We start from the raw sequence: 24,973 nt of genomic DNA, 5'->3' as shown, positions 1-24,973 counted from the left end.
AGGGTCAAACGGATATTATGAAACACCAAACAGAATGACTACTTTTAAAGCCGATGAGGATGATACAGATTGTTTCACAAAAGTTGTCATTAAAATGTCTTCGGAGAGCAGCCCAACACGTGCCATGTTAGTGGCTAAAGCAGTGTTTTCTTTGTCAGATGGGAGCATCAGTAGCTTTTTTCTTGTATCTGTGATTTATTTTAAAGTTCTTTGTGTTACATTTTCCTATGAATGACAACCAGCCAGTGTAACCCGCCCCACATGTCGGTATCTGCAACATCTCATTTTTCAAGTGAGGAATATCTGCTGCAGTTAGTCAAAATAAAAGCAATGAATGTTACAACTGCAATTACATTATGTTTTATATCTTCTGTTTGTTTGGGCAATACAAAAGCTCAGGTAACTTACTTTTCTTTTCTTTTTTATATGTCTAGAACTGGTTTACTGTTGACTGAATGGCTTCCTCCGTGTGCCCAGTCTGCATCCTACTAAACATCAATGTGTACCTTTGTGAATAAAATAAGTGTGTTCCATGACATTAAGGGTTAAAAAAAGAAAGTGAAGGCAGCATGTGAGGCTGCACAGTTACCTTTGTTTAAATGGCAAATACAATGATTTACAATTTAAGAAATGCAAAGCATTAAACTTTGTATTTTATACTTAACTGATTTACAAGTCTGGAACATGACGTATATGATTTCACTGAGAGAGCCTCTGTCCTACATCTACTTTGATGGCTATCACGCAAACCTTACTTTTTCTAATTTCCTGTCTGCAGAGCCTCTGGGTACCTACACTCTTTACATAGCTTAGGTCATTTATCAGCCTCATCTGACTCTGCCTTAAATTTCAACCCTAATTAATTCCAATCTTAAAAAAGATCTTTTAAATCCATAGACAGCTGTTCAGGTTCAACAGTTAAATACTAACAGTTGTAATAGCATATACTTATACTATCAGTTGTCTCAATCCATACTTCCTCTTCCTCATTCAAGAACTCAGTACCTATTTTCTATCTTAGCTGTATTGTGTCTATCAGTGTTGACTGAACACCCCAGGCTGTTTCAAGTTTATCTTTACTGGAGTTTATGGCTCAATTCTGCAACTTTAAGTGTTGATGTCCAAGGAAAAACCGTATACTATATTATGGTGTTCTTGATGGTCAATTAAGGGTCAGCATAGCTTGCGAGGTAAATAGAGTTGTGCTTCCATCTACTGGCCAAACTGTGGCACTGTGTGGCATCAAAGGGAGGAGATATTCCTACTTCTTGCTAGTTGAAATAAAACACAGAATTGGTAACAAAACTTTGTTTATTTAAATCTGTATTCGATGAAAGCATTTAATAAAAAAAATACTCAACATTAAGACAGACCTAAACATAAGAGAGAATGCCATCAAAATGGGCTCTGGGTTAATGTGCAACAGTGCATGAGACAAGAATATACAAAGATTGCCTTTATCTGTCTCTATTCATCCTAGACTACTGCATAAGGCACGTTTTGCAGCAAATAACATAACTTCTTATGTTCCCCTGTAACACTTTCAGACATGCTGGAACCATTCCAGTCCGTCTCAAACATTCATTCCAACTATCCACTGGCATTCAAATTATGCTGTTGAGAACTTGTGTTAGCTGTAATAATACCTCATTATCTACTGTTAAAGTTAAAAAATTATGTTAGTGCTGTGCATATTTAATCAAAGAAACAGCATAATGTAATAATACAGTATGTGTGAAGAATATAATGAGAGACGAATAAGCCTACAATGAAAGGAAAACCTTATTGGGGGTCGGGTGTGCAGTAAGAATTATTTTGGCCATCAAAACACATCAAACGTCGGGTTATGAGTTTCCCTGAGAAAAACAAACTCAATTTTAAGAAGCGTCCTCATAATTTACAAATTGAAACATTTAGAGAATTACCTGAAAATTGTCTGCACCTTTAAAATGATGAATCCTGGATTCTGTGTTTACTACAGTGAAATGCATATTAGAAATACAGCGAAGGAAATCTGACATACGTCTATGTCACTTTAACATACAGATATCAGCCAGAAAGTCATTCAGTGAAATACACAGGAAAGCATATTTATCCCAAAAGGGGATTACAGTACATTGTTCATGTCCAGACAGGCATTGAGCAGAGAAGCAGACTCAGGGCAACTCTGTGGAGAACCAGCCTCCTCTGTTTGTGTACCGGCCTCTGGCGTAGCAGTTTGAACCGAGCCTGTTTGTGACTTGCTTGGGTCACACTCTGATGAAGAACTTACCATTTCAATAGAAATGTGGGCCTCCTCATCTTTACCCACAAGGCTAGCGGAAGAGAAGGACAAGTCTGATGTGGAGAGCTTGGCAAGAAGTTGCAAGTGGTCCTGATCAGAGCCCGACTCGATGTTGACACTCTTACATAACCCGCCAAGACTCTGCCGCGTCTCCTCCAGGTTATGTTCCAGCTCACTTTGCTCCTGCAGCAGCCGTTCTTTCTCGGTTTTCTGTGCAGAGAAAGACAGTAAGGATACCTTTTCAGGGTATATGCTTTTTTTGAACAAAAACTTTATTGTAGAAAGGGTTAAAGTGTCACTAAGTGAAGGAAATAAGTAGTATTGTCAGCTTCATACAGTTAGAGTGCAGTTGTGTCGTCAGCTTAATGTAATATACCTAGCATAATGACCTTTGGTACAAAAACACTTTTGTTTTCTTATGTCAAATGGACAAGAGGTAAAGGGACGGGTGAGGTCTGTGCTGAGAACTTGTTCAGGAGAACAAAAGTACTTGTCTGCATAGCTGCAGTGCACACTGGTCACCACTAGATGACAGTTAAGGACAATATGCATTTGTAGCTCAGTAAAAAAAGACACTAAATTCAATCTTATGTTTTGATGGCATGTTAAGAATACCAGGTAGTAAAGACAACTTACCAATTTTTTGATTTCACATTCTAGTTGCTGTATGCTGTCTAGTTTTCTCTTTCGGCAGCGCTGTGCAGCATCACGGTTTTTACTTCGTCGGCGGACGTCGTGGACAAACTCCAGCTGATCTTGAGTCAATTGATGGTGTCTCAGGAGCTGCTGGAAGGCACTCCGGCTCAGCGTGGAGATCTGGTCCACTGGGAATGGGAGCTGAATCTGTAGAATATACAGTTGAGGATTTATTTTACCTAACATCTTAAACTGTCAATAACCAAACATCAGCTGTGAATTACAATTACCTCTGCGGCCCTTTTGTTGTTGGCCTCAGTGTCTCCATCTGTGTCCAGATCTGAGTCGTCCCCAGAGTTGAGCGAGGAAGACATGTAGGGGCTCTTCTCTGACTGGGACAGGCTGTCAGTGCGTGGAGCCGGGTCATCACCTGCGTCAAGGTCTTTGAGGAAGGGACAGTCTCCTACACTGGAACTCAGGTCCAGCTGCTTCAGCCAATGAAAGTCTGATGCTTTTGCCAGGTTGTTTTGGTCCATGGGATCCAGGGGGAGGGGTTGAGCCTGAGATGGGCATAGATCAGGCCAAAATCCCTTTGCCAGATGTTCAGCCACCTCTCTCTCCACGCTGCTCCTCTCCCCAAATCCCTCTTCGTGGCTTAGGGCAGTTAGTGTAGGGTCTGAGAGATCACCTGCCATCCTCTGTTCAAGGCCAACTTCAGTCTGATTTAATAACTCACTGCAGTCTCCAGCCCCTGATGTGTTGAGTGGACATGAATGGGGGTTACAGTTTGTTTCAGCACCAAGTGTCTCTACAGTCTGTTTAACATCGCCACTGGCTGGATCAATGAGTTCTGGCGGATTCACATCCCCTGGGGTTGACAGCTCACAGGGTAAGCCACAGTCTGCCAAACTCAACTCACTCTGACTACACACATCTCCCATCTCTAAAATGTCTCTTTCGCAGAACTGCGAGGGATGATCTGCTTTGTCGGAGTCTGGGCATGACAAAGACAACATGGGACACACACCATTTGCGGATAACTCCAGAGATAAGGGGGTCATTTGTGGGCCACAGTTCTCCAAACAGAAGTGTTCTTCCCTGCTGTCTGTCTGACCCTGTGAGGTCTGAGGACACTGTGATGGGAAGTCTCTTTGTTCATCACCTCTTGAAAGCACTGAGCTGTGTGACTCAAATGATTTTGGTTGGCTGCTCTCCACACTGGAGCCAAAGCTGGCACTGGCATCCCGGCTCCGACAACAGGCTCTACGCCTGACCTCCTGTGAGGTTCTTTTGCCCTCAGAAAACTTTGGGATGAGAAAATCAAAGCAAGCTGACTCCAAGTTATGAAATCCCAAAAACTCAGCACTGCTGTGAATGGCATGAATGTTTTCTTTGGTGAAGGGCAGCTTTGATGTGTAGGCAAATTGAAGCAAAGGTTCAAAACCCTCAGCGGTCACCTGTAGGGAAAATAAATATGGCAAATTGTTATGGTACAACAAAAATCACACCGCTTTAAATCACTACAACGTTACCATAATAGAAAGGTGACCATCTAATAAGGGAACAAGGTCAGATCTACAGGACATTTTCATACCTGATTTAAAGCGTCATAAAACTGCTATTGAAACATATGACATACTAAAATATAAAGCTGAGTGTGTACTAACACTGTCATCGAAAAAGAACAAAGCTCCAAATAGCATAATGCTACATTGCAGTCTGCAGGTCCGACACATGCATTATAGTCACAGACCTTGTGATTTACAAATGCACAGCAAGCTAAATACATCTGGTAAAAAATAAAGACGTGTGGTTAAGTTTCTTTCTTTTAAGAAGCGAAAAAGTGAATTATTAAAAATGTGCTTATTAAGGATTTCTGAGTGTAAATGTATTGATATCCTGACAACTGATATGATCAAGTACATATGTGCCATACTTCCAATTTTGATCACACATATATTTGAAATAGAGAAACTGAATTCAACAAAGGCATACACTGGTAACTATTTTTTGTTGAAACCATTTTATTGGTGAGATGGCTGTAACTAACAATACATTAATGCACAAATCAAATAATTTGCAGTGTCCGTTTTTCTTTTTAAACCCCTTCAGTTGAACAGCAGGACACTGACCTCATCAGACAGGGTGATGATGGGATTCTGTGTGGTGACATTGGTAACCCGGCTGTGAAAGTAGTCGCTGCAGGAAGCCAAGACAGAGCAATGTGCCCGAAAACTCCTGTTCCCCACCACCACCGTCACATCACACAGGATGTCTTGCTGCCTCTGCTCATTTAGACACTGGAGAACATGAGCACTGTGCACTGCAGACTGAAAGGTGAAGACTGACGAGCGAGGGGCGTGCTGCGACATGGTTATTACAAGCTCAGCCTGCGAGACGGAGAGAGAAATAAAGATTAAAAAAAAACAAACCTTTTACAATCACAATGCAGTTTGCCAGAATAGACCACTTTGATTAGTCAACTGACAAGACAAAATTAACTGGTAACAAGCCTGATAATTCATTATTTTTTCTCAAATGTAAGTACTCTCTTGTTATCTTTACTCAATGATAGTAAACTAAAAATCATAAGGTTTTAGTTTGTTTGTAGGCTGAAACAAGATATTTGTGTAACAGATGGGCAGATTTTGAGTAATGATTAACTGACAGTGTTGTCTTATTATTAATGATCCAACAAGGACTTTTTTTACACTGATACTCTAAATGAACATCTCAAATATGTCATCTGACATCTTCTTGGCATTACTGAAATACTCAAAACATAAAGAGGGAGCTTCATGATTTTATAAAACCACCACAAGTGACCTCGTTTTACTGTCTTTTCACCTCAACTATTGTAGTGGGCTGCGGATAAGGTCACCGGACAGTCAAATGACCTGTCCTTATGCAAGAAACTTGAGTTTGCCTTTTCACTACACGGGCAACAAATGACAACGTAAGTGTTACCTAAACGCACACAATACAATTTAATCATAAAAATACATTATAACATTAGAATAACTGATTATTATTACAAGCCACTTCTTGTGGGGTCTCGACTTTAGGGACGACGTCCACTTGCTTCTAACTTTAGCAGAAGAGAAATACCGATGGTGTAGCTGACATATGTCACAGCTGATGGCTACGATAAAGGATTAGCTTGACAGCTAACCGTTATGATCAGTATCGTCCTAATATAGCTGCAGCGAGGACATATTTATCTTGTTAGTTGATGTTTATACTCCTTAACTTGGGCAAGTTTAAAATGCTGATTCATGATTAGCCAAGTTAACGTTACCCAGCTGGGCCTGACGGAGGCGTAACGAAACACATCGAAAACAAGGACAAGAACATTACGATACCAATGACTGACAACGTTTTAATCAACATGTTACATAATGGTCAATAATATCAAAACGGGAAGGCTTTAAGCTAGGCCAGACTGCTAACCGTTACTACACACGACCGTTCCTTCCTGTTTTTGCCTTAAAATTTCCAACCTTTAGAAACAATGACTCTACTGTTTTTAAAAGTCCTTTTAAACGGCCAAAGGTTCACTGACCTGCCATGTCAGCTTGGTAACTCTGCCATTGGTAAATTTTGGGTTAGAGAGAAGACGTTTCTGGCCATCCGGAGCCAGACTTTCCCCTCGTCATGTGACAAATGGGACCAGAAGCTGTGTTAGCACTTACTGCGCATGCTCAGTCAAAGAGAAATCCAGCACACAAGAAGACAGGAGAAACTTTTTTCCATTGTGAAGCATTTCATTACATGACATGATAAAAAATAAACATATAAATATTTCTTTTACAAATTTTGATTTCCCCAACTTCGATTTTTTTATCCTGATAATTTTTTTTTTGTTATGTGTACAAATCTAATAACACAATCTGTTCAGTGACTTTAACACAGCTGTTCTGTTGAAACACTGTGTGACACCAATGCAATGAATATGTCGACATTCTCAAATGTTCCTTCTGTATAATCATATCATATCATTATCATATCATTTCAGCATAGGCCAGTTTGAGTCACTGTCAAAACGAGCCAAGTTTGGTCAACTCTTTGAGATCCCATATATACTGTGGCGCTGAAGCAGCAGCAGGTTGGTTTGTTGGAGGTTCCTGAGTAGTGCGTCCTTGATTAGAGGATTCTTTCATAGAAGAGGAGGTAGGCTTGGCAACTCTGAACTTTACTCTCGCTGACGGGCTGAACGCTTGTGTCGCTGATATGGTACCAGGACCCTCTGGGTGGCTCTGCATCTCCTGAGAGACAACAATGAGTTACAGGAGATACTTCAATAATAAGGACCAAATTAATATTTGTATTGACTGGCATGCCTGGGTACACCTACCTTGTGCTGTAATGCCGTTGGATGAGGGTTTAGGGCCCTCAGGTCGTACTTTCACATAGGCTGTGTAATGACCCGACCTCATTGTTCCGCTGTGCTCCACAATACCATACAAACTGTACAAAATCTGAGTATCTCCTGCCTCGTTCTGTTTGGAAACAACTTCTGGTTAGTACTCAAACTATAATATATCAATGACATATGTACAAGTGAGCCTATGATATTTCGGAAGTGCTGTTAATCCTAATGTTTACCTTGCATTTAACCCCACAAAAGGGAGCTAGATCCAGTATCAAGGGGAATTGGACATGTCTGTTCACCTTACAAATGCTGTATCCATTCTAGAGGAAAAATAAACAAAAGTGATCTCGCTGAAATGATTTACAAGGCAATGTTTCAGTGCAATACAAAAGACAAAAAATGATCAAAACAGAACGTGTCTTTCTCTTTAAATAGCTGGTTCACAGCTGAGTGAATAAAAACTGCTTGGCTGACTGTCAACTGGATCAAAAGTGTAAAAATGCTGAAATTCTCTTGAACTGTCATACCTGTTGAAATCTCTTCAGATGAAGTGTAAGCACGGGTGGGGGAGAGGAGATCAGCATTTGCTTCAAGGCATCAGTGTAGACATTCTTCTTGGATCCTAAACGAAGCACGAAAAGACACATTTAATTGAGCCCCTAAGTGAAAAAAGCTTGGACCAAAAGACGCAGCATATCACGAGGAAGAAGCCCAATGATACACAATGTTATTGTCTTCCTGCCCCGTTAGAATTACTGGATTGATGATACTGTTTTGTCCAACATCCCCAAACATGTTCGATTTGTACAATATCAACAACAACAGATCAAATATGATTACGGAGAGAAATTCCTCATACCTCCAGCCTTGTCTTTTGGCTGCCGTTTAGTACATGTGACACACAGCAGGCTGTTGTTCTGCGTAAGGGTTTCCACTTCTGTGAACTGGAAAAGGCATGACTGCACTGAACACTCTTGTTTCTCAGGGGCTGTCCTGGTTGCCATCGTGTGGAAGGCCAGCTCTGGATCCTCATTTACTACAGTGTACTCTTTAGCCTCCAGGGGCTCATCTTCACTCTCCATGACTTGTTCTGTGGCATCTTCTGAGTCTTCTATGAAGGCGTCATCCAGGGTTACTTTCTCCATGTCACTCACCAGCTGCGTGTCTTCCTCTTCTTCCTGATCCATGTCAGATGTTTTGTCATCGTCTATGACGCTGTCCTTTGAGTGCTGCTCCTCCGATAAGACAGTGAAGCGGTTGCTGACCGGTGACGTCGTTGATGCGTCGCAGTCGATGATTGAATCGTCGTCGTCCTCTTTTTCGTTCTCATCCTGGACTGTGTCTGGGTTCTTTTGGTCCTGTTCAGACACACTGGTTTGTGCAGGACTGCCTTCACTCGGTGAAGCTTCCTCATGCATGTCATTGTCAGCATTTTCCCCATCATTTGCATCTGCAGTAGGATCTGCCTGCTTGCTCTCCGTCTGGTTTGGAGATGTGAGACTGTCCAAAGTGACTCTGCCCTCAAACTTCTGCTGCCTCTTTTGATGCTATAGGCCAAGAAAGGGAAACAATGCACATCATGTCATTTATTCTGCCCAGTAATTCACACCCATCCGTCAAAAGATACATTCATGGAAAAATTAATATTTAAGTAAATTCCACTATATAAATTCAGTTCGGTACCTTTGCCTGCTTCTTCGCCTGCTTCTTTGCCTTCTTCTGCTGGTACTTGCTGCCACCCGCAGTGGGAATGTCATCATTTCCATTTGTCAACGCTGGGCTGATTCTGCCAGCCTGGCTCGACTCAGAGGTGGTCTGAATTGCTTTTTTCTGGTTCTTCTTTCTGTATGCCTGTAAGATGTGGTCACAAGACGGCACATGCATGTGAGACAAATAAATAATGAGCACTTAACGTTTCAACTCATTGTCAAAAAAAACACTAATAGGGGTTTTACCTCATCAGCAACAGGAAGGGAAAGATCCAAAAACATCTCAGTGACTACAGACACCTGTAAGAACAGTAGAGGCAATTTAGCTCGACATCAACACAACACCATCAGGCGTCTTCAGTGTTTGCCAACAATACATACCGTTTTACACTGCTGACACATTATAGTGCTGGTCATTTCCCCACCAAAAACGTAGTCGACAAAGTTTTTCGGGAATCCATTTTTCTCATATTCTGAAATCAGAACTTCATTGTCAGATGGCCACATTTAACTTATAGCTGTGCTTAGATTGCAAACTATAATAAGATCCAGCATGTTTTTGCTCGCTCACATGACAATGACTACAAGATGTAGCAAAATTCCTTACCTTTGACTAGTGTTTTCAGCTGCTCTTCATCTGTGCCTTTTCTAGATTCTTTCAATGCCTCAGTGATCCCCGAGCTTACTCTCTGTAGAGACAAACACAATCTTGAGATGATGATGAAAATAACCTTTTGTGAACCATAAGCAGGATATCTTATATAAAATAATCAGTTTATATCAGATATAAGATGTACAACCCTTTCACAGAATCTCAATAATTTCAGCCTCTTCACACTCTGATTGCATTCTTGTAAAACCTCTGCTCTGTGAAAATTGGCAAACCTATCAGAATAGCTTTCTGGGAAAGCAACATCTCAGAGGTCATTAAAAAAAAAGAAGCTATTTCTCCACAATTCTTTCATTTCACACATAACATGTTCCTCGATCTGCGAATAAATTTAGAAGCTGACTTGGTGCCAGTGGGCTGGAAACACAGAATCCAAGTGCACAGTTCACTGCGTATCAGCCGGCTGCTCTGGTGTCAATAAAGTACTGTGCTATGCAACATTAGCCACTTGCAGAACTACAGTTTCCATTTCAAGTGCAAAACTTTCACCTATGTGTATGCAGACTTTTATTCAAACTGAGCACATACTTTGATCTCCTCAGCTCGCATCCCATCCAGAAGATAGCGCAGCAGCTCCTGACTATCTTGCTGTTGAAATCCTTTGAACCTGGCAGCCCTGCAGAAAGGAGACAAGACAATGAAATATGCTCGGGAGTATACTTGAAGCACATATTAATGGTTAGTTGAACTTGAACTCCTGGCTCTCACTTCTTGCAAACTTGTGTGAACAACTCCCGCGGTGTTACCACACCCTTCTTGGATTCCTGGATCTCATTCAGTAGTTGACACATAGCTAAAGTCAGGGATCCAGGCTGGTCCAACTCTACTTTGATAGGCTCCTGAAATCATAATAAAAACAAGTTTTTAGATAATAAACATTGTAGTTTTGGTAGGAAAAACCATAGCATTTTTACAGCTTAAAGAAAATATTTAAGACATGACAACACACCAGTTCTGAGGAGGCAACAGGTTGAACGTCAAGACTCATTTTCTCTTCTGCCACTTTGTTGATAGTCTGTCTTAAGAGCTGTGTTTGGGAGAGATTCTGGAAAAGACAATGAAAGCAGTTAATAATGACTCAACGATTTAATAAATCTCTCATCTTAATGTTACGACCCCATTACGCACAATCTTACCTGAATAACTGCATTAAAGAAACAAGTGTTTCCAAGGTTGCTCAGCCCCTTCACTAAAACACCACCGCTGTCTTCAGATGTGCCGTTTTTTTGTGATTTCCCAACCGTCTCTTTCTTGACATTTTTCTTTGGACAGTCCTTTTGGACGTTTTCTTTGTTCTCCGTGTCTTCACTTTCCTCCGCTTTTAAGGGCTCTGTCTTTTGCTCAACTTCCACCAAGTTGTCTTCCTCTTTCACTCCTGAACAGCCAAACAGAACATGGTTATAAAGACACGCAATTCAAACAAACCTTACAAAAAAAAAAAACAGTGATCCTGAACCTACTTTTCTGCGGCCTGTTTATGGGACCGGCAGAGGTTTGTTTTTGCAGGTTGGTCACCAGCTGAGCCAGTTGTCCTGTTCTCGAGTACTGGACTTCATCATCACATAAGTAACACCTGGAGGTTGGGCAACACATGGAAAAAAGGAACAATCAAAACACTGTTATTAACACAACCGCAGTGAAACCAACACACCGCAGCAACACACTCGTACTCACCAAACACTCCAGTTGTCCAAACTGATCACCAGGCAATGTGGATCTGACCGCGGAGTCTCGTAATGTTTGATGGCATGCTGATTCTCAGAGGTTCGTCCACATCCCTGGTAGAAATTAGACACATCTGGTCATTTAGCGTAAAGTCATTTCATACACTTTCAAAATCTTAATGATCACTAGGTTGAATACACTCACTCTATGGCCACATTTCAAGCACATCCAAACAGCTGCTGTTTCTTGATCTTCTTCAGGCTCCTGTTGCAGGGTAGTGTTGGTATTTTCTTTATTTTCTTCATGCTTACAATCCTGGCAACGCGTCAGATCAGAATCCACAGAGAGTTTCTTTAGTAGAGTTTGGTCTGTTCCCTTCTTAATATGTCTGCAGGATGGACCTGTGAAGAAGGAAAGATGGAAGTAAAACACACAGTGAGAATCTCTCTCTAGGCCTTCCACAGGTTATCACACAGGCCATGAAGATGATGACACATTCTTTACCTGTCAGGTCAATGTCATCCTCCTCTCTGGAGCTCCTATCCTTCCCCCGTTTCTTCCCCATTTTCACCTGATGTTCAGCACAGGAGATGAATGAAAATCAGACAGCAGTTCTCTGGAGTGTCGTTAGCTTTGGCTAATGGCTACATGAGATTATAATTCTGCTTCACACGATTAAAAACCAGTATATTCAGTGTTAGAAGCAAACAACAATTAATATAACGTTACAATTCACGACCATCCTCATGGTCCAGTCAACTTACTGTATTAAACGGAGCCTGAACCCTTCACAGTTTTCAGTTTCGTTTACTTTGAGTGGATGACTTCACGAATCCGCACATAGTTTACTTTGTTTACGAATTACAGCCGTTAAATAAAATACTTAATGTAAGAAAATTGTCCCACAAAGTTTCCAGTTCTCCCAAAAAAAAATCACTCCGCTGATTTGGCAGAAAAATCCCAGCTGACACATGCAGACAACAGAGGAACAGAGAAATGTGATGGTGTCGCTGTTTCTGCTGGTCAGTACGTGTGTTTCCTGTGTGCGTCGCTTGAAAGAGTCCGAGTGGAAACAAAGCCCGATGACTAGCTGGGTGCTACTTCCACAGACGCTCGGTTGTTGAACTAGCCTACTTGTTCAATATAGCTTTATATCTTATTTAAACAGATTCAATTAATGTTACACGTGGACAACAAGCGAGTTAAGTTTAGCTGCTGGTAAACAAACATGTCATTTGTTAGCAGAGTTGTGAATAATGACATGTGGCACTACGTTAATTTAAAGCGACAGTATCATTGAATGTGGAGACAGAAAGCTGTTTGAAAACAAGGATTTAATTATTTTTTTTTTTTATATATATGTAGAACAGTATTGAAGATCTTTCTCCTTTATCAGCATGTCTTACTTGGAGTGGGCAGAGTCTCAGCTTGCAGAAATGGAGCTGCTGTCCAGCATGTTTCCCACCCAGGAGGAGCTGGAGATGACAGACCAGCTGGCACTAGCTGAGCTCAGGGAGTATGTTGAGAGCTCAGACTCAGCAGACAGCCCTCCAGCCTCCAGACCTCAGTTTCTCATCAAACAGAAGCTGGACACTGCAAGCATGGACATGGTACCCGAATAACCGACTGTCGTAGTATGTCAATTCGATTTAAATGTGTCCACAAACATATCACTTGTGTTTTTTTGCTGTCTTCTCTCATTTTTGTCGCTCCACTCAGACAGATGTCATCCTATCCTGTGCCTATCCATCTGAATATCCCAGTGTGATACCAGAAGTAACAGTCCGGTAAGCCATTGTCCACTTCTGATGTGTGGCAAAGGTGGTGAGAGACAAGAGCTTGAATAACCAAATGCCTTGCTGTAAAATGATTATAATCTCTTCACACAATTGTGAAGATTGTTGAAAACAGAACATCGCAAATGGGCTGCAACTATTGTTTTCACCATTTATCAAATAATCGTCTAAAAAATGTCATCAAAGCTGTGAAAAATGCTCACCGCAATTCCCCAGAGCTGAAAGTGACACCTTCAAATGACTTCTGTTTCCCAACCATCAGTCCAAAACCCAAAGAAAAGCAGCAAATCCTTACATTGGAGAAGCTGGAAACAGCAAATGTTTGGAGTAAAAAGGAGTTTGAAAATGTATTGGTTATCAGAACTGTTGGCAACTACTTTTCTTTTGATCAGCTAATCGATAAATCATCTAATTGTTGGAGCTCTCCTTGCAAAATATCATGTTCATAAGACCCAATGTCACGGTGACCAGTAGAGACTGTATATAAAGATTTGTATACCCAAAGATGGTAGCAACTCATCTGTGTTGTGTGTGCAGGCTTCTCCAAAAGTTTTCCATTTGGAGGTCATGTGTTAATTGGAGCCTGTAATGAAACGTCAAATCACGTCCTGCAATTTGACATCTTACAATACAAGCGATAGACTAATTACACAGATTAAATCGAGTTATGTGACTGTGGCAGGAAGTAAGGGGATATATTCTGCAGTTATGGCCTTATTTTAAGTGAAGAAATCTGCATGGTTGAATGCGGCTTGCATATAATTTGCCATATGCCTGTTGATGAGTAGTGGGAATCGCAGCTAAAAGCTAATTTTCATTATAAAGATGAGCAAACTTATAGAAGCAATTGTGGCTAGAGATATAGTATTGAAAAATATTATGTATACATGATAAAGCAAAATAATTTAGCAGCAATTAAGGACAGACACGTTGTAATTTGCTTTCAGAAAACATTGTCTCGGGAGTAGTCATTCATATAAATAATCCTATCAAGCTCCTTAAGATCTGTTCTGGTTATTTTATGCAATGTCACAGTGCAAATAAGCCTCTTGAAGATTTCCTTTAGAAGTTTTTGTTCCCAAGGGTTGAAACTTCTAGGTCCAAAGGCCTTGAATTTCTCTGAATCCTTCTTACAGCATGTTTTATTTGTGCCGTAGGTGTGCTGGTCTCAGCAGGGCCCAGCAGACACAGCTCCACTCAGATCTCAATGCATATCTCACAGAAAACTGCCAGGGGGAAGTGTGTGTGCTCTCTGCTGTGGACTGGGTGAAAGACAACCTGCAGCTCTTCATTAATAAGAGCTTATCAGCAACACCGACTCCTAAGAAAGAGTCTGCTACTCCACGGCCACGGGAAGTGTTCAGCCGACTGTGGATTTACAGTCACCACATCTACAACAAGGTGAAAAGGAAAAACATCTTGGAGTGGTCCAAGGAGCTGGGCCTGTCAGGATTCAGCATGCCTGGGAAGCCTGGTATTGTGTGCGTGGAAGGTCCTCAGTCCGCCTGCGAAGAGTTCTGGTCCAGGTATCTTGAGCGTTGTTATTTTTAGCAGCCGATGTCACAGCCAGAAGCCTGCTGAGGTGCCAGGTTTATTATTTTCCAAACTTTTTCCCATTTCACAGAGTGAAGGTTCTGACATGGAAGAAGATCATGATTCGACATAGAGAGGATATTCCCCTTGATCGTCAGGGCGAGGACAGCGGGGCCGTTGAAAGTATCGACTCCCTGCGCAAATTCACAGGCTTTGAAGAGGCTATGTTTGACCCCCATGGGAACAGAGGTAATCACATGGACCTTGGGCAGCTCTACCAGTTTTTAAATGAGAAAGGCTGTTGTGACATCTTTCAGATATATTTTGGCATTGAAGGGAGGTAGTGGTCAGACCTTGAGAATAAATATACATGGCTGCTTGACTAGTGACTTGTCATTGACATCACTTCTCCTGAAAATAAGTGCCAACTTAAAAATGGAAATGCATTCAGTAGCATGAAAGCTTTTCTTTGTCTTTCAACCAAGCCCATAAATGGACTGAGCGTTTGGTCTCATGCTGATAAACTGATAAATGAACCACTTTTTATGGATGTTGCACAGCTGTCACACTCGGGACCTCATTGGAATAAAAGGCAGAAAAAAAAACATTTATACACTGCATGAAACAGAGTTATCACTCTTTTAGCTAATAGGCATATTTTTCCAAAAGGAGTTATTAAAACTGTGTTTTTTTCTGAGAGTTTTCTCAAGGACCCCAGTTATATTTGCAAGTTTAATACTCCTGCATGTGCCACAGATCACACCTTGCCCTAGGTGTTTCTTTCCTCAAATGGCACCACTGTGTATTACCACCAGGCTGTTATAGGATTTTCAGGTCTGATACCACATTAATAATTGGACAACATAGTCAACAATATGCTAGATATCTGTTTATGAAATCTGTTGATTTTCCTCTTATGAATTATAGATAACACAACCGCAGAAAATCTCTCTGCAATTTTCTTTGAATGATTGGTGCTTAGATAAACTGTGCATAATTGTGGATCACACTCTTGCAATTAAAAAGTACTCTTATTGAACATGAATCATATTTTTAGAAACGCCCAAGACTGATATGGTATTAAAAGACATTTTAACATTCATTTAGATTTTGTGTAGACTTTGTTACTTTGGGGTTCAGTGTCGAGGCGATCTCTACAAAATGTATTTTTTTTCCTCATAAATATTTTATAAATGGAAGTCTGTAATTAATTCATACCATTACACGTTGTACTTCATGTATTCTAATGCTGTAAAAATGCCACTGGAGATTATCTCCTTTAAGGAGTTTGAACCCTGAGTGAGCATTTCAATGTTCAGGCTTTGTTAAACATTAACTGATGGAACAAATGAAAATCAACATATTGTACCTAATGAACTCCAAATCAACATAGAGTTATTTTATCAAAAGAAATTGCAAGTACACACAATGTTCAGAAGAAGCCAAAGCCAAATGTTCAGTGGTTACAGGCACCGGAGTGAAGTTACTTGCAAACTTGCTCCGTCTACATTGCCCAGCAGATGGCAGCATTATATAGTCCACATTCAAAAAGACAGCATGGCATCCTCTAACGTAACCTGTTATTTCTGGATGTTAAAATATTTAGACCTAATAGAATACATAACCCGGATCCCAGAAGAGCTGCCTAAGAAAATAATGAAGCAATTGTATAATAATGATTTGGCCCAGAACAATTTAAACTGCTATTTGGATCAAATATGAATAATGTGTTTTGTCGAAAAATATGTAACTTTCATGAATCAACCGTGCAGATCAAAGTGTTGTAAAAAGTTCATGAGGTTAAAAGGTTTTAACTGTGGCCTTGTGCATTCCCCAAGAGCAAGACACGAGCGGCGTTGTGGACTCTCTTTGTAAAAGCTGTAAAATAAAACCACAGTCTTGTCTAATTTCTGCTTCTCTTTAACAATGATTTGGCTTTTTAAGACATGTTTCCTAGAATTACCAACAGATACTAGATCAAGAGAGGCCATGAGGAGGTTGCTCATCCTGATTTGAATCCCAGTCCCTCTTTTGTCCCGGGGGATCTTGGTCAGCTGGTGGTCCTTGTGTCGCTTCTGTTCTGTTCTTCCTGATTTTACGGGTCCTTGCTTTGCCCTCACAGAGTAGCTACTAACTCCGGTCAGACTACCAGCTTGCCTCTTCAGAAGAGGGAAGAGAAGAGAGTCTTATGTCTATTTGTTTATCGAGGAGAGCTCGACTCCCAGGTGCATCCGCAACTCCAGCTTTTCTCGCAGGAATTGATGCTCTAAATTAGGATGAGCAACCACTTCCAACCCCTCACCCTGTGTTTCTGGGTCTAATATCCCTTTTTCAGTCAGCATTTCTACAGTAAGTAGGAGCTGAATGAGTCAGTTAATCCCCTCATCCTAACAGTACTGTATATGGACCTGACTTAACAGTCGTCCCTCCTCTAAATAGCTGGGATTCATGCAACTTAAACTGGCTTCATTTCATGCTTACTTTAGGTATCTGGCTCTTAGCTGTGATCCATTGAAGAAGTAAGGCTGCAGAACATCCAATCAATATTTCAAGAGATTTCTAAAATCTGAAAAGATTAAACTGACGTATGCCAAATACAAACAAGTAAGGTTTATAAAACAGCCAAAGGTGGAAAATGTTCTCTATTTTTGCTTAAATTCTGCTGTGGAGTTTGGATTACCTGACATGAAGAATGGCCCTTTTCCTAAAATTTGATATCATCTGCCATAATTTAATGTAATGATTTACATGATTTCATAGCAGCTTTGATAAAGCAATGACCAGTGGATTATGAATAGCCAATATTTCAATAAAGGAATTTGTTTTTACTCCACGCCTTTAATTTGTTTAATTCCATGCACAGATGACTTTCAAGATGCTTCACTGATTTTCTTCCATTCTTTCTGGTCTGTCTCTTCAGTCCTCTATAGCCATAACTGTAAAGTAGTAGACACGCAGAACAGCAGACTACATGCCCAACGTGCTAATTCAAAGGAAATGCATCGAGGAATATTTGTCTCACAGTGTTCCTCTGCTCACTTGTTACACACTGTGAATCTCCTCTTTCTTCTTTCACTGGGTAAGAGTGCTGATAAGTGGCATTCACAGTGTTCCAGCATATGATTCCGACATCGCCAAAGATGACTGCAAAGCCTAAATTAAAGCCTTAGTGAATTTGTTCCTTGATGTGTGATATGGAATAGGGGAAAATGGCAACTGGCTCTCTACGCCAGAGGTTCATTGCTGATATCTACCTGCCAGATGTACAAAAGGTAAACATGTTGTTTTTTTTGTAGTAGTCAATCTCATCTGTTTCAGCAGTGTTATTGACCTGTATTACAGCTACGGCCATAGTGCAAGTCATTAACGCTACCTCCGGTCAATACAGGTCAATAACATCTTAACGGGTCAAGAGTAGACCACTCCTTAGCAGCTAAATTAGATTCTATGTTGCTGAAACTGTCCTTCAATTGCTATATTCTCCATCCTTTACTGATAGATAAACAGTTCAGTCCATAAGAGGTATAACCGAGACACATTTTTGCTCTATTGCCTCTGAACTCAAGCGCTTTGTATTTTTAAATGTAACACTGAATTCTGCAGATATCTTCCCCTTTGGTGCTCTGACAGGCTTGTTGTCATCATTTCATATCGATTGTTTCTGGGAATTAGTGTTCAGAGGAGGGAAACGTGATCAGGTGACTGGCTGACTGGCCAGTCAAGAATGTTTATTAGCTATTCACGTGTTTGGATTGGGGATTTGGATTGTCCTTCTGCATTGTACTAAAATTGGGGGGTTGTGTATTAAAAGGCAGGATTGACAGCGCTGCAGCTAAAATCTAAAATGAAGAGCCCCACTAATAAGATTACAAAAATGAATACAATCTAGGAAATAAATAATGACATAAATAAATGCACCCTCGTGCAAAACAGAGAGAGAGACATCGTTTTAAACAGTAAGTGTCATATAAATGCAACTTTTCTATCGGCCATTTCTCAGACTCGTCCCGTGATGAGATGCATCAGGATATATACTTTATGATTTTCTTAGTTTTCTGAGTTCAACGTTGTTTGCTCAATACAGATGTTACCTCTTAATGTTAACCTGAGTCATTTTCCTTATAATTTCCGTAGTACAGAACTGAAACAACAGAGGATATCACTGTCTGTCGACTCAGACTGCACTATAGCTACACTGATAGAGGCCACCAACTGTATGATGATCATCCTGTCTACCTGAACACTAGTTTGGACTCCATGTAAATGATACGGCTCAGCAGATCAAGGTTCTGCTCAGAGTATCTGGAAATCTCTGGGGTGCTTTCCTGTTTCATCTGATCAGGGGTCTCTGCGACTCTAACATCATTATCACAAAACTGCAGAGACAAGGTTGCTCAGGTGGTGAAGGTTGGGGCAATGGTGATGTTCATTTTTTCCCACTTACCTGCCTCACAGCGTTTCATCGCTCCGTGACATATTAATATTTTTACATCAGATGAAAGCGGGGAACAGGACCTTCCCTAAATGGCTTTTTAGTCATTGTTGGTGAGACCATTGCATACTTGTACTCCATGGGGTTATACTGTGGAGCTGAATAAAAGAGTGAGTGGAACAAACACTTCAGCTTCGGAAACAATCAGGAGACTTTTGCCCACCAACAACATTTCTTGGATCTCCTCATCCTCATCATCCATATTGACTTTCCACCGATGCATTCACATCCCATGTTTGATGCAATGAGCTATCGATCAAAACTCAAACATGTAGCCCTGATCTCATGATCTCAAAAAATACTGTACATTTTTGGAATCTCACTTCCTCAGGAGCAGTGCATGATGCATGGTGATTCGTTCTGATTGACAGCAGCCATAGACGCAGTCTGCATGAGTCAGACTGAAAGTTTCCGATGTTCTGTTTTGTAACCTTATTAGTTGTTTGGCCTGCTTGACTTGACAGCAAATCGATAAAACTTATTTATAAATGCTCTGTGTGAAATTTCCGCCACTAGGGGTCTCTCAATCAAAATAATACAAAAGAAAGTAGCACAGGATCATGAGAGTTTGTCGAACATCTAATGAAAATCTATCTACATGTTCACAGACGAGGTAGTGTTTTAAAGTTTTATTCACATAACCTTTAGTCATTCCGGAAGCCCTAAAGGGCCATGCTTTCAAACATTTAATTTCCTCCGTTTTCTCGAGATAACGGGATAATTTTCTAGACATCTCAGCATAACGAAACTTTGTTTTCCCGAGATAATATTATACTTAATTAGAGATCTTGAGAAAACAAAACCATAGTGTACTATATTAAATCATTGCAGGAAACATCATTCAGTGTAGCAATGTCAGAGGGGCAGGAGCATGTCAATCACCGCACCACATATCTTTTCAATCAAGGCCTGACACAGACTGAAATAGCATTGTGCCTTGCTATTACAGATAATATAGACATTAGTGTGCGTAATCTAAAACGACGATTAGCAGGGCTTCAGCTATTTCGGCAGCGCAATCTAAGTGAGCCTACATAGCTGACCAGCTACGAGGTTCCGGGCATCTCCATGAATACCGGATGCCTGGGACCTCGTAGCTGGTCAGCTATGTAGTAAAAGGAGAACTTTGGTCGATTTAAACATGCAGCTTCATTGCTCAAGCTACCCTTGACTTGCCAGTACCGAAGACGCGAAAACATTTGGTCCAGCCATTACAGAGCTCCGTGAACGGAGACTTAGCATTGAAAGCTAACAGCATGGGGTCAGAACTTTACACTGTGTTTTAAGCATCTTAACATGCTCCACATCTCACACCAAAAGGTATGCAACATCAGCAGACACCTTAGCACACAGCACTGTAGCGTTTATGACTCACAATGAATAAAAAAGTAGTTAAAACAGTGTGTTTGTGCAAGCAGCTACTTACCTGTTTGTTGACATCCGCGTCTTCCGGTAGCTAGACCAAACTAGTATATCCACCGAGTGCGTACTTAACAGGCTTAACAGGCTATTGTAAGGCTCATGGCTCATGACAGGCTGTAACATGGACATGTACATTATGAACAGAAACACGAAAATGCTGGAATACGTTTCCATCTCCGCCAGTGAGGGAGTAAGCGCACGCTCGATGGATTGACTAGTTTGGTCTAGCTACCGGAAGACACGGATGTCAACAAACAGGTATGTAGCTGCTTGCACAAACACACTGTTTTAACTACTTTTTATTCATTTTGAGTCATACACGCTACAGTGCTGTGTTGTAAGGTGTCTGCTGATGTTGCATAACTTTTGGTGTGAGATGTGGAGCATGTTAAGACGCTTAAAACACAGTGCAAAGTTCTGACCCCATGCTGTTAGCGTTCAATGCTAAATCTGCGTTCACGGAGCTCTGTAATGGTTTGACCAAATGTGTTCGCGTCTTCGGTACTGGCAAGTCAAGGGTAGCTTGAGCAATGAAGCTGCATGTTTAAATCGACCGAAGTTCTCCTTTAACAAAGACATCAGGCTCACTTAGATTGCGCGGCGGATATAGCTTAAGCCTTGCTAACCGTCTTCTTGGATTAAGCACACTAATGTGTATGTTATCCATAAACCCATCGATTAGCATGCCATGCCACTGGTGTGTGATGGAAATCTCAGGCCTATCACATCACAGTCATTATCTCGAGATCTCAAGAAAATGATCCCGTTCTCTCGGGAAAACGGCAGTTGTTATTTTGAGATAATAACTCGAGATCTCGAGAAAACAAATTAAATGAACTCGCTATCACGGGAAAACGAAGGAAATAAAATGTATGAATGCATGGCCCTTTAGGGCTTCTGTAAGTCACGACTTTCTTCCTCACTTTCTAATTCTCTCCAGGAATTTATAGCGACAGGTGGCCAAATAGAATGCACCATTACCTTGAATACAATTAAAGATTTCTCTGGATTTGAAGTCTGTTGGATATAAGTACACAATTCAACAAAATATATGACAAAGGTCTACAGAAATATGACATGTTATGTCTTCAAGTCCTACTATTTAGCATGTATAAGCAGTGCTCAGACATTAAATAAGTGGTTTACGCCACAGTATAATGAAGGCCTAAAAGTTAGCAGATGTAATCCTATAATAATGTATTTATTAAAAACCACAACTCTTCCTGTGGACAACCAGAAGTCATATAAACAGATAATGCATGACAAATGGTAAAATATAGTTTTAATGATATAAAATGTCTTCAGGGGAGCAGTAAGAAATATTGTACATTAATAAATTCTTTACACATCTTAATATTTGCTTAGAACTAGTGTTTAATGATCGTATACTGCTTCTAAATCTTAAATGGGGAGTCTTAAAGTAAAGATATCCCACCATATTCTCCATCTCCCCACTATATGCATACATCTGAAGATGCATAGTAAATATGTGCTGTTGTTGATTCAGAGTAAATAGCTTGAAAAATGACTGCAGAAATTATATCCTTCATTCTTACGCCCATTTTGGCAACTCTTTGTGAAAATCATTTTTACATTAAACTTCATTCACACATGATTTACTGGTATTTTTCTTTTTTTCATCATTTCAGACAATAACCCAATTCTGTAGGTCTATTGAACTGGTGATGCATATAATTGAATTAGTTTTGAACGTCACAGTGAGGTATTTCAACACAGGGATTTCATCATGTCTCTATAGCTGGCACTCTTTCAAAGAGCCAAGCTAATATGAATAGTATTGTTTTGAATTACTTGAAGCTGCAAACACTGAACAGAAGGGTTTGAGAGTATTAGGACAAAGAATTTTTTAAACTTGTGCTTCGAAGTCTTCAAAGTCCTCGCACAGATGTGAACCACGGGACCATAATGTCACATTGTTCAGTGTCCAAAGTGAGCCAAATGTGTTGTGCTTTGCAATTATTGCAAATAATCGAAAAATAACTGAACAGACTGTTTCTGGATAAGCATTAACCTTACCATGTATTCCTCAGATGTAGCACAGTTGTATGTCTCTACAAGTGATTTGGTTGCATTAGTCTTCCTGTGATATATTAAATGTGGCACCATAAGCAGTTAATTATTGTAAAATATAATCTAATCTCCCAATGCAGCTAATCATGTGCACATTTTTTCTCTTTATTTTTGTAAAATAATCCATATTGCCTTAAATAATAATAATGCTTAGAGTTGACCATGATGAGAGTTGCATTAACGAGGAACGTATTCATTTGTGCCGACCACAAAGTTAAGTTAAGTTGAGTTTCGATTGTGTTGGTAAATTCATCATGATGCCACGAGAGCTGCACAACAGAGCCCCCTCTCACAGCATATCAGTCTGTTAATTCGCTATGTGTTGCATTACCATTTCCAATTCAGCCAAAGTAAACTCCATAATCAAAGCAATTAAAAACACAATCAGTTGTGTTTCCAAGTGCTATGTGGAAACTTGGACTAGCAGCTCTTTGGGATTCTGGACTTTCTCTCCTGATGACCCCTCAAGGTGAACTCTTGTATGGCTGTCCGTCCTGTGAATACTAAATATGGCTGAATTAAACATTTTCCCTCTTCTCACTACTATTTAATCAGTTGTCTTACTGAGCTGTCTGTCTGGAGTAATCCCTGAGGCTCACCATCACACTGACTGGCATCATAAAGACGACTGGCACGCTGCTCTGGAAGTATTCAAGCCTTAGCAATCCCACTGGTCCTTCCCCTCTTTTTGTATGCGCTCTCTAACAGCTCCAACCCCATAAATCTTGAGCAGGTCTTTGATACTTGCTTGCAATGTGCTGTGTCATCCTTTGACCAAATCTCAAGTATGATTTATCTTTGCAAAGCGCTTTAATATAGATACAGATTTATTTGGGGCTTTAGGAAGTGCTTGTGTGTGTGTAATCAGATCAGAGCAGATTTATTTTCGATGTGATTAGGGACACGAGAGAATCTCAGGCATACCTTTACTGTGTGTAAGTGGTTTTTTTTTCTGAATTTCTTTAAGTGGAACATATTTGAATGAAACGTGTCAATCTAACTATTGGGGTCAATAACTCCCTGCACAGATATTCTATAACAAACTTTAGGTGTATTTTTAGTTTAAATCATCTCTGCTTAAAACCACTATGCATACCATTAAAAAACATGTGATGTGCAAGGCGAGCTTGACTTGCAACAGAATTCATTGATGTGATGTAATTATTTATGCTATAGATAAAAGTACAGTGCAAACAGCAGTGCGCTGTGCAGAAGCATATGTTGTGTTACTGATGCTATTTTAAACCACAGGCGATTAAACCTGATGTTGTCCTGCAGCACTACTGTACATAATGATTCAAAGAAAACAACTAGAGGAAGACGAGGAGGACCTCGATGATAATGAGGCCGACATCAACAGTTTGTCAGAACCTTTTCAATACAATGTTTACACGTTAATATTCTGTTTGCTTTGGAGAGTGTTTCTTATCTGAAAAGGAGGAAATTCCTATCATGGAATACACAGGAGAAAAAAAATGCTAAGTTCATTGAATATATAATCATTTTATTTTTAAATTCCTTAAATTCTTTTCCCCCTCCTTCTTCTTACCTTTTAGAAACATGACACCTAAAGTTCACAAAAGTTTGTCAATGCTGCTCTCGGTGAAACGTGATAATGAGCTAGTGGCACATCCCCTTTCTAAAAAATGGCGTGGCTTGTTATCCATTTATTAATTGGCTAATTATCCATGCAGTCACTAGCACATCTCTCCCGCTTTTCAACATGATGTTTCCTGTGTGAACATACATCATTTCCTGTGTTTTCACGTTGGCAGGATATAACAGATCCTCCAAGGAAATTAGCCATTAAATCAGGGTACAGAACTCTAGATTGAACGGATACAATAGCAGCACTGGAAAAAAGCATCAAAATGATATGTTATGAAAACGTCGACAGCTGAACACTTCAATAAAAGTGCAGCACCGTCTTCTCACTGTAAAGAAAAAAATAATCTCCAGTATCAAACTAATGCTAAGATTTCCTATAGCTGTCATTTTATTGGAGGAACATCAGTCTCCCACTCACTAATATTCCAACTTTAATTAAGTCTCTGGTGAGTTCTTTGGAAGAATCTCAAGTGCTCAAATCCAAACAGATGGCACGCTATTTATTGCATACCTTATGCCACAGGTACAAGCTTTTTCTTCCCCCAAAAGACTAACCGAGACATGGCTTCCCTTTATGTGCTCTCCTGGGTCTGCACATTTCAAAATTCAGCCAAACAATACAGGGAAAGTTGGTTTTTAATTAGATCTAAAAATACAATATAGAATAAATCAAGTGGCAGACAGACAATCCCAGG

The 24,973-nt window shown here is 40.3% G+C and overlaps 3 protein-coding genes across 6 annotated transcripts; 1 reads left to right on the top strand and 2 right to left on the bottom strand.

The window, feature by feature from the left end:
* Nucleotides 1–1,293: 1,293 nt before the first annotated feature.
* On the bottom strand, nt 1,294–6,628 carry LOC115569267 (transcription regulator protein BACH1-like). Its single transcript, XM_030397288.1, has 5 exons — nt 6,483–6,628; nt 5,053–5,310; nt 3,211–4,377; nt 2,921–3,127; nt 1,294–2,494 (listed from the first exon to the last, which is right to left on the bottom strand). The coding sequence occupies exons 2-5, from the start codon at nt 5,290–5,292 to the stop codon at nt 2,108–2,110; spliced, it is 2,001 nt and encodes a 666-aa protein (XP_030253148.1). The 5' UTR covers nt 5,293–5,310; nt 6,483–6,628; the 3' UTR covers nt 1,294–2,107.
* Nucleotides 6,629–6,749: 121 nt separating this feature from the next.
* usp16 (ubiquitin specific peptidase 16) lies at nt 6,750–12,407 on the bottom strand. 2 transcript variants are annotated; one of them, XM_030397273.1, is made up of 19 exons: nt 12,101–12,407; nt 11,841–11,907; nt 11,541–11,737; nt 11,346–11,449; nt 11,132–11,244; nt 10,808–11,046; nt 10,621–10,716; nt 10,380–10,510; nt 10,200–10,287; nt 9,609–9,690; nt 9,383–9,474; nt 9,248–9,301; nt 8,976–9,143; nt 8,721–8,839; nt 8,152–8,687; nt 7,820–7,914; nt 7,526–7,612; nt 7,275–7,419; nt 6,750–7,185 (listed from the first exon to the last, which is right to left on the bottom strand). In XM_030397273.1, exons 2-19 carry the CDS (start codon nt 11,899–11,901, stop codon nt 7,064–7,066), a joined length of 2,529 nt encoding a protein of 842 aa, XP_030253133.1. In that variant the 5' UTR covers nt 11,902–11,907; nt 12,101–12,407; the 3' UTR covers nt 6,750–7,063. The 2 variants fall into 2 exon arrangements, with proteins under 2 accessions (XP_030253133.1, XP_030253125.1); XM_030397265.1 differs by having other exon boundaries at nt 8,152–8,839; nt 12,101–12,405.
* On the top strand, nt 12,341–15,767 carry rwdd2b (RWD domain containing 2B). Of its 3 annotated transcripts, none has more exons than XM_030397315.1 (5): nt 12,341–12,358; nt 12,733–12,946; nt 13,056–13,123; nt 14,290–14,658; nt 14,757–15,767. In XM_030397315.1, the coding sequence occupies exons 2-5, from the start codon at nt 12,734–12,736 to the stop codon at nt 15,007–15,009; spliced, it is 903 nt and encodes a 300-aa protein (XP_030253175.1). In that variant the 5' UTR covers nt 12,341–12,358; nt 12,733; the 3' UTR covers nt 15,010–15,767. The 3 variants fall into 3 exon arrangements, with proteins under 3 accessions (XP_030253175.1, XP_030253168.1, XP_030253159.1); XM_030397308.1 differs by lacking the exon at nt 12,341–12,358 and adding an exon at nt 12,368–12,452; XM_030397299.1 differs by lacking the exon at nt 12,341–12,358 and adding an exon at nt 12,385–12,554.
* Nucleotides 15,768–24,973: the final 9,206 nt, after the last annotated feature.

Source organism: Sparus aurata, chromosome 2 (genome assembly GCF_900880675.1).
Source record: "Sparus aurata chromosome 2, fSpaAur1.1, whole genome shotgun sequence".
In the NCBI taxonomy this organism is placed as follows: Eukaryota; Metazoa; Chordata; class Actinopteri; order Spariformes; family Sparidae; genus Sparus; species Sparus aurata.
Note: the sequence above shows the minus strand (reverse complement) of the source record. Positions and strands in the feature narration are given on the sequence as shown.